This window comes from Calonectris borealis, chromosome 3 (genome assembly GCF_964195595.1).
Source record: "Calonectris borealis chromosome 3, bCalBor7.hap1.2, whole genome shotgun sequence".
NCBI lineage: Eukaryota > Metazoa > Chordata > Aves > Procellariiformes > Procellariidae > Calonectris > Calonectris borealis.
In genome coordinates this window covers 36,072,864-36,090,431 of record NC_134314.1, presented here as the reverse complement: position 1 = coordinate 36,090,431, position 17,568 = coordinate 36,072,864, and the positions used below count along the sequence as shown (strand labels likewise).

Genomic DNA, 17,568 nt, shown 5'->3' with positions numbered 1-17,568 from the left:
TAGTGAACTCCTAGGTGCCTTTGTGAGATGATTAATTTCTGTTGCTCTTTAAAAGGATCAAAAGATGGCACTCCAAGCCCACACAAGATTTCCGGGATGAAAGTCCATTTACGTTGAGTTTAGGCAATCCTTAAACTCGCTGCAGAACACAGTAGATGTGCTCAGGGACAGCCGTTTCCCATGCAGAGCAGTGATACGATTTTGGAGCTTTCAGGACAATTTAATGCTAACCTTGGTCTTTCTTGTGCTAGTGTCAGGGAGTCGTGACGGTCAATGTTACTCTTCTGTTTACCCACTGGAGGTACCATTGGACTGAAACCATTGCTTAGTTTTTCTTTGAGCTCTTGGTATTTTTATGTGCAGTAAAGGCATTTGGCTAAGGCAAGTATATACAGCTGCCCAGCAGAAGCCTGTTAAGTTCAGCATTGGTAACTGGGAAATTCCTGGATCTCCATAGCGTCTACCCACTAAATGTGCCTTGCTGGTTAGTTCTCTAGATGGCAGAAGAATATTATTTTCCCCTTCAGCTATTTCTGCGGACTAATGATTTATATATTTTTCTTTTGTTTTGCTCTTGGCACCTTCCCGATAAAATCTGTTGCCTAATTGCTTTTGGAATTCTCTTTCCTCCAGCCTAATTATGATATATGATACATTTATGACTTTAGTCAAACAAATTACCCCTCCCCTACTTCCCAAGATAGAAAAACCCAAACTTTAGAAACACTTATATGCAAATACGATGAGGACTGTTCATATTAGCCTTTACTTACACAAGGAAATAATTTGGAAGTTTTTCCCGAGTAACTGGGAGTAATTTGACGTAACCTAGAGCATATAGTTGTGAAGGTATAGCAGCTTGCAATTAGGAACCTCTAACTTGGCCTAATCCCACCTATTTTGCTAGACAACCTGCAGTGATTGAGAGACTCTTTCGCCTGCCTGCTTTTTATAGTGTATTTTAAATCTATTTTCTCTTAGGACGTGTAAATGAATTATCAGATGTTGAAACATCATGGCTAGACAGCCGTGTCAGGTTTCAGATGTGTGTTACACACGCTTCTGTATAATCTATTTCAGACCTTCAAGAAATGAAGAATAGCACATTCGTAAGCAGAACCCCTCAAAAAAAGTTTTATTACAGTTTCCAAACTGCCTTGAGACCACTAAAACACAGCTAACTAAGTGCTTCAACAGTTATGAAAAAGGAGCCGAATAAAATCCCCAGCTGAAAGAGACATTTAGTTGATCCAAGGCAGGAATGACCTCTGAATTAGCTATCATCACCCTCGGCGATGAAGTCATGGGGCTCCCTCCTGGCTCCTGCCTGTGCAGAGGCTCGGATCTTCACTGCGCTTCCCTGATCAAATTAACCCCAACTAGGTTAAAGCCGCATGTGCTTACCGTGATTGGAAAGGGTTCAGCAACAAAAGGCACATTATTGCGAGACGAGACTCTCCAGTTAGTCATGCAGATCTGTCATCGTCTTGGACGGCTTTCAAGTCTAGAGGTTTCAACCTGGTCCCGTGGGTGGGGGCTGGGGATAAGGGAACAAAGTGAAAGCTACGGTTCGTCTTTTTTATGTTTCATGAATACACCCACACAATCCTCTAATCCACGCATATCATTTCCTTCTCCTTTCTCCCTTCCCCCCCACCCCCCATCACTGCAGATTCATTCATGTTGTTGTGATCTGAAAGGGCAGAAGGGCAGAAATGAAGACAGCGCTGTGCTCGGCTGTCGCTGCTCTGTGTGCAGCCGCCCTCCTCTCCTCCATCGAGGCTGAAGGTAACCTTCCCCTCCCTGCCCCCGTGCCCCCGGTGCCCCGCTGACCAGCAAACCTCCCAACCAGCCTTGAGCTACCGGCTCTCGCCCTCTCTGGTTTTGAGTGTACTACTTCACCCTCTCTCTTTCTCTCCTTCAGAGAAACGCCTCTCCTTCCTTGCCCAGCTCCTTCTGTGCTCTGTTTCTCCCGGCTAGTCAGCCGGACCGTAGCTCCCTCTCTCTGTCTCTCTGGTGTGCTGTCCACACCGTCCCGCAGACAGGACGCGGGCCAGCCGGCGCGGCCGCCCGGGCGCAGAGCCCCGAGGAGCCCGCTGCCACTGCTGCCACCGGCAGGCAGGCCGGCACGGCCCGGGCCTGCGGTGCTGCCCTGTTGACGGACCGAGAATGGCTGGGCTCTGTGCTGTAGAGTCTCGTTTAGTTATGTTGAGAGAGGAAACGAAAAACCCACCACCCAACAACCCGCAGCTTTGAAATAAAATGCTCCAACAGTGTCTGGCTCTCTGCGCCTGTGTGTTTTGTCCGGGCCGGACCGCTCGCCTCCGCCCCGCCGGCCTGCCGGCGCACCGGCCTCCCCTGCTCAGCGGGGCGACCCCCGGCCGAGCCCTGGGGTGGCTGGACCCTCCCTCGGGGACGCTTTGGCCTCTGTGGCAGGTCTGACCTGGGGGACATGCTGCCGCCACCGTGACATACATCTGGGGCATCGCTGAAGGGTAGCTGGGCCTGGGCCAGGCCTTGCTGTGGCGGCCGGGGCCCCAAGGCTCTGGCATGCACGTGGCGCCGTCACCCCCAGAGAAGCCTTTCTTCTCCTCCTCCTCCTCCTTGCAGGGCCCTAGCCCGGTCTCTCTGGAGGTTGAGGTCCCTGTCAGCCTCTGGCAGTGTCCTGCCTCCAGCTGCAGCGATGAAGACCTGGGGAGACCCATCATGGCTGCCACACTCACCACAGCGTGTCTCAAAATGGCCTGGCCGTGGCGCATTTGCCTCCCTGGCGGATTAACAGCAAGTGTGGGGGCAACCTCCCCCATCGCCCTCTGTGTGAGCTGCACGGCTTTGGTCGTAGTAATGATATTTCTGCCAGCAGTGGCTGCCAGGGGAAATAGAGATGTGAATGTCCTGTGCTGAAATGACTTGATCTGACCTCTGGGACCTGACTCCATCGTAGGTGAACCGAATCGCTGGGTGTGAAGTCTGATGGATTTACTGGAAAAAAACAGAAGTCAGCATCTGATAATTCAGTTTTTTTCCCTTCTTTCTCTTTCTGTATTGAACTGAAACAAATTCTCTGATTGTGGCCTGCCACAAGTTCTTGTGTCCGGACCCGGTCACCTTGGCTGATGGCTACTAAAAGCACGGTGTCTTAGAGATGCCTCTGAGGCTTTTGCACGCCCAGCAGCGGTGCTTCCTTGGGGCACGCAGATGTAAAGTAGACTGGCTTTCTGGAAAAGGATGACGTTTCTGCCGGTAGTACAACATCTGGTCACCCTAGGAGAGAATCAGCCTGCTGCCTCCCTCTTGTGCTGCGTTGTTGTTGGCTGAGGAACCAAAAAGGTCATTTGAAGTCATTTCAGAGTTGCATTTGAAATGCAGGACTGCCGTGCCAGAGAAAGCAGAGAAAATGTACAGTTTTGATGGAGGAAGGGAGTGGATGTGTTTGTGCGTTCTTCCCCATCTTAGGAGGGAGCTTACTCGGAGCTGGAGGAATGTTGCTATTGTCCTGCACCACTGGTTATATCTATGGAGTAGGTTATTTCAAAATGTAAGCGAAGGTGTTTTATTTAGCTATAGTGTGGACCGAACCAGTCATAGCTTGAGTAGTGTTAATGAAAGCTGCAAAAATGTATTTGGAGAAGCACACAGTTATTTTATAACAGTGAAAGTAGATGCATTGCCAGACAAGCTGGCCAAGCTTGTTTAGATCTCATGTTGAAGGATGCACCATCGGTAAGCAAAAGAGTGGACAAAGCCTGATCTTGTGAGTTGTAGAGTGCTCTTGGACAGGACTTATATTACTCTGCATTCAAAAATGTGTATTAAATAAAATACCTAGTTTACAGTGATCAGGTTTCTACAAGAAACTTCTCCTAGCTCCAGAGTTTTGAAGTAAGAGCAGAAAAGTGTCTTGAGTAGGAAGCGCAGTGAGAAATAGTGGTGCTGAAAATGGAAATTCAAAGCTAGGAGTATCTTAGGACTTGCTCTGGTGGGAACTGCTTTTGTAGAGCTTTTTGCAGTGCTGTTTCCTGTTTGCACTATACTGGTCATCCTTCTGCACTGTTTCAATTTTGTGCTTCAATTTTGCATCATCTTGTAAATTACATGTTGGATCTTATTTACTTTAGTTCTGGTATCATTGCAACTTAAATCCTGTCTACTGAACTGACTTTCTCCTGTGGACATTTGTCCTTTAGTCTATTTTTCCAACTTTCAGATTATATTGTGGCAAAGCTTTTCCCCCACCAGTCAGTCCTGTCTCTCTGTTTTTTTTTTTTTTTTTTTTTTTTTGTTCCTTCGGCTCTCCCTGTGGTGTTCACAAGAGATGCAGTTTGAATTTTCTTTCCCTGAGGTGTGGGTAGACACTTGGAGGGATGAAAAAGTGAGAGGAGGATAAGGGAGAAGGCCGTTTGATGTGGTAAAGATTGTTGATATGGGGTGGGAAGATGGAGTGAAAGCAGAGGGAAGGAAAAGCTTAGTTCTATTTTTCTGCCTTCCTTCAGCTTTCATTTTTCAGTCTCCCCTGGGAGTAGCTCTGGTGTTTATTCGGTACTGCTGTTCATAGATTCCTGAATCTTCCAGGATGAGGCTGGTTCTTCATCAGCATCACAGCTGCTCTGCGAGTCCTTCGTGAGAGCCGTGTTCTGTTGCTGTTGGCAAGGCAGTGAGCTGCAGTAATGGAGTTAGAGCTTTTCTACAGAGATACAGCAACGCAGGGGGTTCTAGTTGGACGATCGCTGTGGCAGTAGAGGGGGTAAAACCAACATATAGTCTAAATGCATTCATGGCATTTCACTGGGGAAGTTGTTTGTGTACCCTGGACAAGGAAGCAAATCTGTTTTCATGCTCAGCATTTTTGCTCTTTTCTTTTACAGTGAAATTCTTCTTGTTTTAATTTGCAATCCTACTGAGGTCTCTCTCTCAGCTTAAACTTCTTGTGCGTGATGCTATATTTTATGCTTTGTTCAAGTTGTTTCCTGCCTTTTTAGTCCAGCACTGCAATACTCCACCGCATTCTCTGTGTGTCCTCGGGTCAAGATTTCTTTCTGTCACGGTATTTTTTCCATCTATGATCACAAAAAGGCAGGGGGAAATCTATATCCTTTTGCTAGATAAGAATTTTTTTCATTATTTTAGTCATAGTTAAGCCAAGTAGATTAGTATGCGAATAACCTGTTAGTTATAATCTCAAGGTAATGTTGTGATTGTCATGGCCATGTGTAGTGTGTTGTGTTTCCTAATACAGAGGAATTTTCAAACGCACAGGAAAGGAATGAGGAAATCATTGGTTCTGTGTGACCTCACTGAGCATGTGAAGGTGCTGACTTTTCAATGTTTCAGGAACTGGTTCAGACCTAGAAAAGTGTGTTTTCTAGGCTGGAGGTAGGGAAGGAGGGCATCACTGAGCCAAGTGTGGGACCTTTGTGTAGTGCAGAAAAAGGTTTGTCAGGTGAAAAATCTGTCTCCAGGACATGTAATACAGTAAGTGACAAATAGCTGCAGCACAGCAGTTACAGAGGATTAGAAAGTTTCTCATGTAATAATAAAGCTTGTGTTGAGTACATTAATTTTCATTGACTGAATGGTTTAGAGATGATCAGGGATAGCTTAAACTTTTGAAGTTAACCACCTATTCAGCTTTGGAACTGGTTGGTGGGACCATTATTTTATTACCTTTTGGTGTCTGATTTCTATCTTTTGAGAAACTAGCTGTTGATTTCCAAGTTCCTAAAGCGAGAACCATGTAGATTGATGTGTGAAATTGAAATTTGTATATACATGAAGGACCATGTTTTTACTATTGCTAATTAGAAGCAAAGTATACGTGTGTGTATACGTACACACCCACGCGAACATACATATATATGCACAAACATGCATAAAATTTAGTGAATTTTCGTGCATGCATTGTGTGTATATATATGCAATTATTTTTAGTTACATACATCTTTATATGTATAGGTATATATATTTAAATGATTTTTTTTCAAAATACACTTACAAGCTATATATCTTGTATTTTGAAGAAATTTCATATACATGTATAAAATGAAAAAAATGCAAACATACAGGTGGCAATGTTTCTGTGTTGTGATTGGCCATGAATATCTAAGAAGATTGAGAAGCTGCCCTTTACTACATTGCTAGGCTATAGCTCCTTCTTTCTCCCATTCACATTGGCAACACTGTCTTCAAAGGAGCTTGACTGGGGTCATGATCTAGTTAGTTGTGTCAAATCCATGCCATATATGAAGAAAATAGTAAATGAGGAGTTTTGGCCTCTTCCAGCCTCAGCAGGGCTTATCTCAGTGAGAGCAAGGCGAGGCTTATTCTTCAGCTTCCGTGGCCTGTATTATTTTAACATGGGCTAACATGTTATTTCACATGCTAATTATAGTGAGTCTTTTCCAGTGATGGAATTACAGATTTTGTTTCACAAAGGGATTGTGGGTGACAGCTACTTCCAAGTTATAACACTTTTAAGTCTGGTTCTAGATTTAAATTGCTTGATCTTCTGATTATATTTTAATTCTGTCTTGTTAAGGTACTCATTGGGATCCTCTAGCAGTCACATTGTGTTATCTGTAAAAGCTGTACAATTTTATATATTAGGTTTGCATTACCTGTTAAGTAATACAAGCTAGTATAAGACATACATAGCATGAGAAAGATGCCTTGCTCTATATTTTTTGTTTCAGAAAATATACTGTTATTATACATGTATATAACACAAGTAGAGGCAATGAATTAAGTATATCATGTCTGATTTCTTTTTTTTCTTTTGTGGTGCATAAGATAGGATATCCGATCAAGGAAGTTATCATATCATAGTTCTCAGAGTGGTGGAAATTAACACTGTGTAAACATTGTTGTCATACAGCAAGTTCTTTTTTTACGAGGCTGGAAACCTGTAGGGGAGCCATACATTTCTGTGCATCAACAGTGAAATCACTGTATTAGGGCAATACTATAATACCATCACATGTTACAATCATGATCCTGTACCTTGACAAGTCAGTGAGAGGTTTGGCATGGATTTTGATGGACATAGGATCAGACTGATCAGTACTGTCACTACACTGTAAGCACATGTGCAACTTCACTTACGCAAGTAGCCCGACATCAAGACTGCTTGCTTGAGTAAAGCTGCGCTCACACGTAAGCCTTTGTAGAGTGGAGTTTTAAGGTTTGTCCCTGTAATGGGACAAACTCTTACCGCAACCAGGGGCATTTTGTTCCTAGAAGTCTGATCTGATTCCGGATTGCAAATATATTATTTTGCCACTGGTGAATTCCCTTCTGGAATTCAGTTGCCCTGTTTGATTATCACAATAAGGTTTTTATCACCTAAACATTTTGCTGTACTTCGGATCGACTTACTGCTCTCCTTCATATGACCATGGTTTGGGCTTCATCCTGCAGCTGGTTTCACATGGGTGAAATCTGACCCACGTGAAGGTCCATGGAGGTTTTGGAGGTTCTGTTTGAGTATCAAAAGCTCACAGGACATCCAGAAGACATTTTGATGACACTGGATCCAAACCGGCTTTTTTTCACTCGGGCAAGGTTCCTTTTTGGATTTCAATGGGAGAAGCATTCAGTGCTTTGGTTTGATAAGACAGCCATAGGTTGAGAATGAATGGATTTAAACTGCAGCAACGACGACTGGGGTTAGGTGTCGGGAATAACTTTACGATGATAAAGGGAGTGAGGCATTGGAGTAATTTCCGTGGGAAGCTGAGAGTCTTGCCAACAGTGGAGGTCTTTAAGAATGATCTGAGCAAACATGTCAGGAATGACATGGGGTGACTATCATGTCTTGGCTGTGGGATGGATGAGGGGACTTTCTGAGGTCCCCTGCAATGCTATTGTTCTAAAAGGCTGTGAACACCTGGGTGAACGGATATGTCACTTATGTATTGATGCACTATTCTTGTTACCTGCCAAGATCCACATCTGAATTTTCATAAAATGGATTAAAATCCTTTAAAATGTTAAAGACTTTTCCTCACAGTCAGTTTTTTCAGTTTATCTGGAATCCGGTCATTTGGATATCAACAAGTTGGGCTGCTGCTGTCCTTCAGCAGTTAAAGCCTAAAGTCTCTGCTGCAACATGCCAATTTACTTGCAAGGTTGGTGGTGCTATTTTTTCCATGTACTGAATTTTTTTTAAAAGCATGCTCAGGTCAGTTGTCTCTGCCTTTGCATTAAATTTGTCCTGAGCCATTGCTACTGAAACAATATTTTATAATGATATTCTTATCACCTAAATGTATTTTACTATTAACATGTGTTGCATGATTTTGATACTAAGTAACTACCTTGCTGTCTCTAGCATTGTGATACTCATAAACCGAATGATGAATAAACTGTGCATGCAGGTTAATGGTCTAATCTCACTGCCTGTGTATGGACAATAGGAAAAATAACATTTACTTCAGTACTAGCGTATCTATTGTATCAGTATTACAAAGCCATATTATCCTATGGTTGGAAATTATAGTAAATTAAAGGGGAAAAAAATGCCTACACAATTGGTTGCCAGTTTTTTTGAGCTCAATATTACTTATTGCAATTGGACAGTGTCTTTTCATAAGTATACTTTCTAGCATTTATTTCTTTATCTGCTCTTTAAATTATGTTCAAAACCGAAACAAAATCTGACATATGATGGAGATCTTCCATGAAACAGAAAAGATCTATTAAAAATGCCTGCAAAACAGTCTCACAGTAGTTAAGGAAAGTATGGCTGAATCTAATCTTACTTTGTAGAACTATTTAAACAATAATATATAATACACCTACCATGCACTGACAGTGAGTCAGTAAAATACTGCATGAATAAGCATGACAATTTTACAAAGAGAATATCATTATAAAATATTTATGAAACGTCTTTGTGTAATAAACCTTGTACATGGAGGCTTTTGTCCATCGTGGGAAGCTAAAAAAATAATAATCAACATTTCATTTACATATGCATGATGCTGCAAAATAGCGTATGTAAACTATTTCTTTCTGTACTGTTCAGTTACTTCTGTCATCAGCTCCTACAAGTTTTATTTGCAGTCATTTGTTCAGATCACTGGTGCCCTCTTTGCTGTTTACTATAAATTCTGTAAAATAGATGTCCATAAATATACTTTGATGTTGTCCTTTCATAATTAACCATTATGTTGTTCGGAACCATACTGGCATTTTATGTTAAAATGCCGCTACTAGTATGGGTACACCTGCTGCAAAGGGAACATGAAAACAATAGTTTACACCTTTGAAATTGTACAGCAAGCTGGTGTAAACAGGTAGAATCTTATTTTTATGAACTTTTGCATCAGCTCAAATATTTCAGCAAAATATTGCTGAATTGCAACCATTACTAACCCCTTTTATTATCCCCTTAGTTCCTGAGTCCTTTGCAGCCAGATGCAAAGTATGTCATTTTAGTGGCTTCTAGGAACAAAGGGATGGAGCTCTCCGTATTCTGAAATAAAATGATACGTCAATATCTTGTTATTACTGATATACATTTTACATGTATATTCGTATCTAGACCCTAACAGAAATTGTTTTATTGAACATTAAATGTCCAATATTTTCCTGTATTCTTTAAAATATTTTTTCTCTGCCAAGTTTCTAGATTCAGTGAAATTGATAAGAAATATGACTATGCAGAGACTATATTAAAAAGCTGATCAATTCTTTGATGTCTAATTAAGAAGAGTATTGTGTTCTCAGTGTCCTAAATGATCTCATGATATTGTAAGCAGGTTGTGATTTGGCATGCTTGTACGGATTGCACCCAGCATGTAAAAAAATTCCTTTAATTGTTATGTGAAATGTTTGCATATGTGGTGATTATCTGTGAACTCATTGTACATGTATCCAAACGTGTTTTCTATTGTGCTTGATTTTGCTGGCCATTCTTGAATGTCTTGGCAACTCAAGAAACATATGTTCTGTGCTGTCCTCTGTAATGCGTATACTCTTTGATGTTTTGTCATATTTTGTCAGCTTTTATTTTACTCTTTTTCCAACAACATATCTTTATATTTGTTGGAAACAAATTTATGCAAAGACAATTTTAGTAAGCTTTGCTCAACATTATTTTATTTATTCATTTGCCAAAGCTTGTTCAAACTTTTAAACATCCACCTGGTATAAATCTTTTGCAGTTAATCCACCGTCAGACTTGAATTTTACAATTATAGATGAACATAATGTTCAAATGTCATGGAAAAGGCCACCAGATGCAATAGTGGGTTACAGGATAACTGTGGTTCCAACAAATGGTGAGTTCTGTAAAATTTTGTTATGTCATTAAATTTTTTGAAAACTTGGGGTTTATTTTCACTTATGTCTAACTTAGGTATGAGAGTAGCTATTACCATCTTTCTGAAGTTTGTGATCAAGACTGGGTAGCAACAAAGGGCATACAGGAAGGAGCAGTGATTGTTCCAAGTTAAGAGTTTTTCTTACCATAGCCTTTACTCTTTGGGGACTGCAAGTAATAAGTTTTTTGCAAGGAGGAAAAAGAAGGTAGAATCATCACTCTGCTCCTCTTCTATGCTTTTACCTTAAAATTAGGGATTGTATTGTACTTCATTCAAGTACTGCTGCCAGGGGAAATATTGCATGTGTCAGGTAATGATGCAGTGATGTCATAGAACTTCCTGATTATGGCTGTGTAAGACACCCATTATTCTATTCCACTTTGAGAAATAATCAGTGTAAAAGTGATATTGAGTCAGAACTGGACCATGATTTGTTAGATAATGGTACACTTTGTATGTGCATTTTAGGTTTCCAATTTCCTGGAGTTTATTAAACATTTCAGTAATTTTGTTCACTATTGAAAAGAGGTTGAAGTTTCATGTTTCAAAATTCATACTTCAGGAAAAAAGGAAGTGTATTGTTCTAAAATTATCACTGGATTTTAGATAGATTGTTCTCTATTGCATTTTCTTTTTTTTTTGGTTTATGATGAAGTTGTCATTGATATTACTGGATTTGAAGGCTGCATCAACTGTTTTATATATTTATTGCAGATGGGCCTACTAAAGAATTTACTCTTTCACCTAGCACTACCCAAACTGTCTTATCAGATCTTATACCTGATATAGAGTATGTTGTATCAATAGCTTCATATGATGAAAGAGAGGAGAGTCTACCTGTTTTTGGCCAACTGACAAGTAAGTACCTGTAATACAATTAGAAAACCAAGTAAGATAACTGAGTGGTCATTAACAAAACTTGGCTTTGTTCTAGTTCCTCAAGAAAATTGCCACATACGTAAACTCTGATCAGATGTAGCTGTCTGAACAGCCTTTTTCCATTAAGCGTAATTCCTAGTAGAAGCAGAGATAATTTGCAAGAGATAAGAGGAGACTAACACGGATATATCGTGTCTGACAACCCTTATAGAATTCTTTACAGGAGGCCGATGGTTCTTTTGAGCTAAACCTACTTCCTGCATCTGCTGAAGTCAAGGGGAAGACTCTCCTTGACCTCAGTAACAAATGAACCTGACCGGCTTCCTGTGAAGTGGGCGGGGGGGGAAGATAACTACCTTCATCAAACAATAAAACCACACAATATATCTATATGCATAATAAAATATGCATATATTTGAATTTAAATTTTTGTAGTTTATGTTTAATAATTAAATAAAGCATAAATTAAATCTAATTAAATAAAAATGTTAAGCACAACAAACTATCTTCTATGACATGTTTTGTTGCGTGTCTCAAGATTCCCAAACAACCACAGGAAAATTACTTATGATGAGTTCCCCTATGTGTTAGAGAGGGGTAATATTGGTATTTCATCCAGGGATGTTGCAGTTAATTTTCAGGAAATTATTGTTCAAGTTATACGAATACAGAGGATTCTTAATTATTTGCATTTTCTGTATTTTGTGTTGCCCTGAATGCTATGTTGTCAAATCTGTAAGTACAGGTGATGTATTCATAACTTGCATTTATGTTTTCATGTTCTGAGGCTTGTCAGATTTGTGTCTCTAATTCCTTACATGCTTTTCTTTGATATTAACAAATTTAACCTGATTTCCTCCATTAATTCTCTCTATGTTGTGCTTTGTGCAGTTCAGACAGGTGGTCCAGGGATACCAGAGGAAAAGAAGGTTGAGGCTCAATTACAAAGTAAGGTGTTTTGTCTTTCTTATCTGACATTTTAGAGAGAAGTGACGTCTAGCTCTAGGGCCCCATAAAGTTAAACTGTGTTCCTGTGTTACCTAGCAATAAAGTTACCTTGTAAAATTGCCCAGAGTTAAGAAAACTTGGGAAGGGACTGGGATGGAAGGAATTTATAGCTGCATTGAAAGAATAAGGTGCAAAGTTGGTACTGAAATTAGGAATTTCATGCAACTAATCTGAGCAAGTCCATGAGTGTCTTAGACCTATTAACAAAAGACATCGTGCTGTGGATAAAAGGCATTGCAGAAGAACCTGTGCAGCTATTATGGGGAGGTAAAGAGGCAAAGCAGAAGTGGTAACAAAATGAAATGTTCCCATAACATCAAACTGTTGCAGAAAGTTTTATATGTGAGTTTTCATCTGCTGTGGCATAACAGATCTTCTGGAATAGCGTGAGAAGTGTCGCAAAACTGAGTATCTAGGTGACAGTTCCCTTTTGGTAATGGCAGCTAGAAGGCTCATATGGGTGTTCACTTATGTGAATAATGCTTCCCCAAGTAAGATATTTCAGATAAGAATATCAAGCTATTAAATATCTGTTTGTTTTGTCTTTTATCTACTAAGTTTCTGTCAGACGTTTCTCACTGATTTGTAAGAACACAATTGCTCATTTTCTAACAGAGATATTTTTTTTTTTTGTGTGTTCCAGGATGCTCCATAAGTGCAATGACAGATTTAGTTTTCCTGGTAGATGGTTCGTGGAGTGTAGGGAGAAATAACTTCAGATATATTCTGGACTTCATGGTTGCCCTTGTATCAGCTTTTGACATTGGGGAAGAAAAGACGAGAGTTGGAGTTGTTCAGTACAGTTCAGATACAAGAACAGAGTTCAATTTAAATCAGTATTTCAGAAGAAGTGATCTTATTGATGCAATTAAAAGGATACCTTACAAAGGTGGCAACACAATGACAGGTACAGATTTCCCACATACATATTTATTCAGCATTTCATTTTATAATTCAAATTTGCTTAAAATCCTGGTTCATTCAAGCCTAATAAAACACAACTTGTGGTGGTGTTTTTAGGTGAGGCTATTGATTACCTGGTTCAAAACACCTTCACTGAGTCTGGTGGAGCAAGAAAAGGCTTTCCCAAAGTAGCAATTGTCATTACGGATGGAAAAGCTCAAGATGAAGTTGAAATTCCTGCAAGAGAGCTTCGCAACATAGGAGTTGAAGTTTTTTCTTTGGGTACGTTGAGTTTTTCTAATGATTAAGAGATTAACATTCCTGACGAAGTAACTTACATGTTTTACAGATTCTTTGTTTCAAGAATTTCACTATGCCACTCTTTCCATGTGTATGCCTTGATATGGGTCGTTTGCACCCTCCAGTTGTGTTAATTTGATAGTAATTCTATGGCTCCTACATGGAGATTAAGACGACTGACAAGCACAGTTTCAACCTTGGCCTTATTGAAGACACCACATTATTTTCTCAGGCTGAAAATGGAGTATGTGTCCTGTTCCGGCTGGGACAGAGTTAACTTTCTTCCCAGTAGCCTGGGGGGTGTGCTGTGTTTTGGTTTGGTGTGAAAGGAGCGTTGATGGCCCATTGATGCTTTGGCTGTTGCTGGGTGATGCTTGCACCAGGGAGGGAGAGCAAAGCCAGGGTGGTGGACCCAGCTGGCCAATGGGGTATTCTATACCATGGGACATCATGCTCAGTATAAAAACCAGATGTGTGGGGGGGCTTGCCCCCGGTTCATGACACGCAGTTGGCGGTCGGTGAGCAGTTGCATTGCGCATCGTCTGCTTTGTATATTCTCTTGTTGTTGTTCTCATTGTTATTATTACTGTTCTACTTCATTTTATTTCAATTATTAAACTGTTTTTATCTCAACCCGGGAGTTTCCCTACTTGTGCCCTCCCGATTCTCTCCCCCATCCCACTGGAGGGGGGGGTGAGCGAGCGGCTGCGTGGGGTTTATTTACTTGGCTGGGGTTAAACCATGACAGTATGTCACCTCATTTCATTAATCATTATTTTGTAGTTTGATTATTGATAATGACAGAAGACAGAACTGAATTAAACTCAGCTTTACCCCAGGATGTTCTGATACTTTATGAATACATTCACAGGTGTCTGTATTTTATGGCCACTTAACACAGTCCTGTCTATTGCAACTTCTAGGAATCAAAGCAGCAGATGCAAAGGAACTCAAGCTAATTGCATCTCAGCCATCACTGAAGCATGTGTTCAATGTGGCTAATTTTGATGGAATTGTGGATATACAGAATGAAATTATCTTGCAAGTGTGCTCTGGTGTTGATGAACAACTAGGTGAACTGGTTAGTGGAGAAGAAGGTGAGATACTTTATATAAATGTATTTATTTACTTCAGTTTATTCTGATGTGTATTTAAGGGCCTAGCCCTACTTCCTTTGCTTTATTTCTAGAGTTTGATCCATTGCCTCATTTAGCAAGTGTGGAAAACAGGTCTCAGTTTTCTGCATTTAAATGCAGGAGAACAGAACATGTGACGCAGTAGATTTGGAATAGCTCCATTATTCCGTAGTTTCAAGGGTAACACAATGATGTGCAGTTATCGGAGTCTCATACAGCCAATTTGGATGCAGGCATCACTTGGAAAAATGTACTAAAGGGAAAAAACCTGCTTGGTGAAGGGGCAGAATATGTAATAGGTTAAGAACCAAGGAATGAAAACTGGAGAATGCTGAGAAAACACAGAGAAAACACACGTCAAGCTGTATCATTGCAGCTTTCTGGCCCTGTAAGATTCTAGGTAACTAGTTATTCTTTGACCAAAATGGCAGCAGAGATGACTCCACTGTCATAGTGCTCTGCTCAGGTCTGCATTTGTTCACACTCTCTACTGTGTTTCTGTGGGTGTAGGTTTCACTTCTGGTTGAAACAGTACTAAAGCAAGGCAGCATTTCTCCTGGAACTTCTACTATACTCAGGGGACCACAAATTCATTGTTCATATTTCTACACTCTCACTGATGCCCCATTTGGACTGTCCTGTAATTCACTTGTGTTTATTTATGCTAAAAAACAAATGTGATTTTTAGTAAAGATTAAGCAAAGATGAGTAAATTTATTCCAGAAATAAAAATGTGCAAGAAAATATGTTTAGAATTGTAATTTAATATTTTGGGTTTGCTTTTGATTTCTTTCAGTGGTGGAGCCTCCTTCAAATCTGGTGGCCACTCAGATCTCCTCAAAATCTGTTAGGATCACTTGGGATCCCTCCACAAGCCAAATAACTGGCTATCGGCTGCAGTTCATTCCAATGATAGCTGGTGGAAAACAACATGTACTGAGTGTGGGTCCTCAGACTACTGCTCTTAATGTTAAAGATCTCTCTCCAGACACAGAATATCAAATTAATGTTTATGCAATGAAGGGACTGACTCCCAGTGAGCCAATAACGATAATGGAAAAAACACAACAAGTAAAAGTTCAAGTGGGTGAGTTAGGAGCTATTATGTTATTTTTATACGGTAGCTTTTTGTTGTTTAAACCTCTGATGCTTGTTTTAATATCATACCTTTATTATTTATGAGAAACAGCTTTACTTAGAATGGTTTATTTCTTTATAAGCAATGAACTGCAGATGCAATGAAACTGTGGCTATTGAATATCTGTTTATAGTGGTAATTCTTTTTCTTTACAGAATGCTCACGTGGAGTGGATGTAAAAGCTGATGTTGTGTTTTTAGTGGATGGTTCCTACAGCATTGGTATCGCCAATTTTGTTAAAGTAAGAGCCTTTTTGGAAGTGTTAGTTAAAAGCTTTGAGATATCGCCTCGAAAAGTACAGATAAGTCTTGTCCAGTACAGCAGAGATCCCCATATGGAGTTTTCTTTGAACAGATACAACAGAGTGGAAGACATAATTCAGGCTATTAACACCTTCCCCTACAGAGGTGGATCTACCAACACAGGCAAAGCGATGACATATGTGAGGGAGAAAGTATTTGTTACCAGCAAAGGATCAAGACCAAATGTGCCGAGAGTCATGATTCTTATTACTGATGGAAAATCGTCAGATGCTTTTAAAGAACCTGCAATAAAGCTGAGGGATGCAGATGTAGAAATATTTGCAGTTGGTGTGAAGGATGCAGTGCGCACGGAGTTAGAAGCGATTGCATCACCTCCTGCTGAAACTCACGTTTACACAGTGGAAGATTTTGATGCTTTTCAAAGAATATCATTTGAACTTACACAGTCTGTGTGCCTACGGATTGAGCAGGAACTGGCTGCTATAAGGAAAAAATGTAAGTAACTACTACTACTTAGAGAAATGTAGAAAATGCAATGAAAAAAGATTTGAACAATGTTTTGTGCTTGTAGTTACCTAAAGATTTGGTATTGATGAAATTGTCCATGTACAAATGATAATTTTAATAACTGGGGATTTGGTTCTCATTTTCAAACATATTAAAAGCAGCAGGGGAAATTAACGGAGAAATGGAGATTAAGAAATTATTGGAGAAATATTTTTTTTTCCCTCCCCTTCTAGGCACCTAGAAAGTTATTAAAGTGTGTGTCTATCTGGAATGATCTAGTGGATGCGCTCTGCTTTTACACTCAATGTCTTGAGTAAAAGAGTTACTTACTAGGGCCATTTTTCTTCAGCTGTCTAATATGACGTAGCTAGTCTAAGCTTGTCTTTTAGAATTTCAAAGGCAATGGAGCAACGCTAACACCTCCAGAGGGTGATTTGATTAATTTTTAGGGTAAAATGAATGGCCCTCTGAAATGGGCTTAAACAGGACAATTTGAGAGAGCAGATGCTAGATGATAGTAATCTCAATCAACTGTAAAGACTGAAATGAAGTAGCACATGAAAATGTTCACATGCATCCAAATTTGGCGAGCTTGGATAATGTTTAATATTTAAAAGATTTCTAAATGATCAGCTTTTGGTCAGCTAAAGTTACTTATGATTAGTTGCACCCTCAGTGTCCCTACCTATGTTTAGTAGAACACTAACAGTCCTCAGTATTGAAAACCCCACTTTCTTTAAAAATAAGCCTTTTGTTTCAGGATAGCTTTGAGGAACAAACCAGCAAAGCAGCCTTTGTTTTAGAGGGCTCAAGCAGTCTTAACATCCCCACTGTTAGGCTGACTAGGCCAACCAAAACAAGCCCAGGATGTCAGGTTTGTGTTTGTGCCTCATGTCAAGTTCCTTGTTTCCCCTTTGACTCCATTCCTGAAAAAATACTGGGATTTATTTTGTCCTATTTCTAATCTGCTGTTCATGGGACGTATGAAAGAGGGAACCCAACTTGATTATCAGACTCTGACCTACCCAACTTGATTATCAGATTCTAACTTAAGTTTTCATAAGTACAGTTTTTTAGATGGACTGTTCTCATTTGATCTAGAAATCACTGAG

The 17,568-nt window shown here is 40.1% G+C and overlaps 1 protein-coding gene across 1 annotated transcript in view; it reads left to right on the top strand.

Moving 5' to 3' along the window:
• The first annotated feature begins 1,677 nt into the window (after positions 1–1,677).
• The window catches only part of COL12A1 (collagen type XII alpha 1 chain), a 99,514-nt gene continuing 83,623 nt past the window's right edge, over positions 1,678–17,568 (top strand). Inside the window, exons 1-9 of the mRNA XM_075145329.1 lie at positions 1,678–1,788; positions 10,164–10,280; positions 11,037–11,180; positions 12,093–12,149; positions 12,853–13,116; positions 13,230–13,394; positions 14,336–14,509; positions 15,345–15,635; positions 15,842–16,444. Of these exons, the coding sequence (XP_075001430.1) occupies positions 1,716–1,788; positions 10,164–10,280; positions 11,037–11,180; positions 12,093–12,149; positions 12,853–13,116; positions 13,230–13,394; positions 14,336–14,509; positions 15,345–15,635; positions 15,842–16,444 (1,888 nt within the window). The 5' untranslated portion in view covers positions 1,678–1,715. The remainder of the gene's footprint in view (positions 1,789–10,163; positions 10,281–11,036; positions 11,181–12,092; positions 12,150–12,852; positions 13,117–13,229; positions 13,395–14,335; positions 14,510–15,344; positions 15,636–15,841; positions 16,445–17,568) is intronic.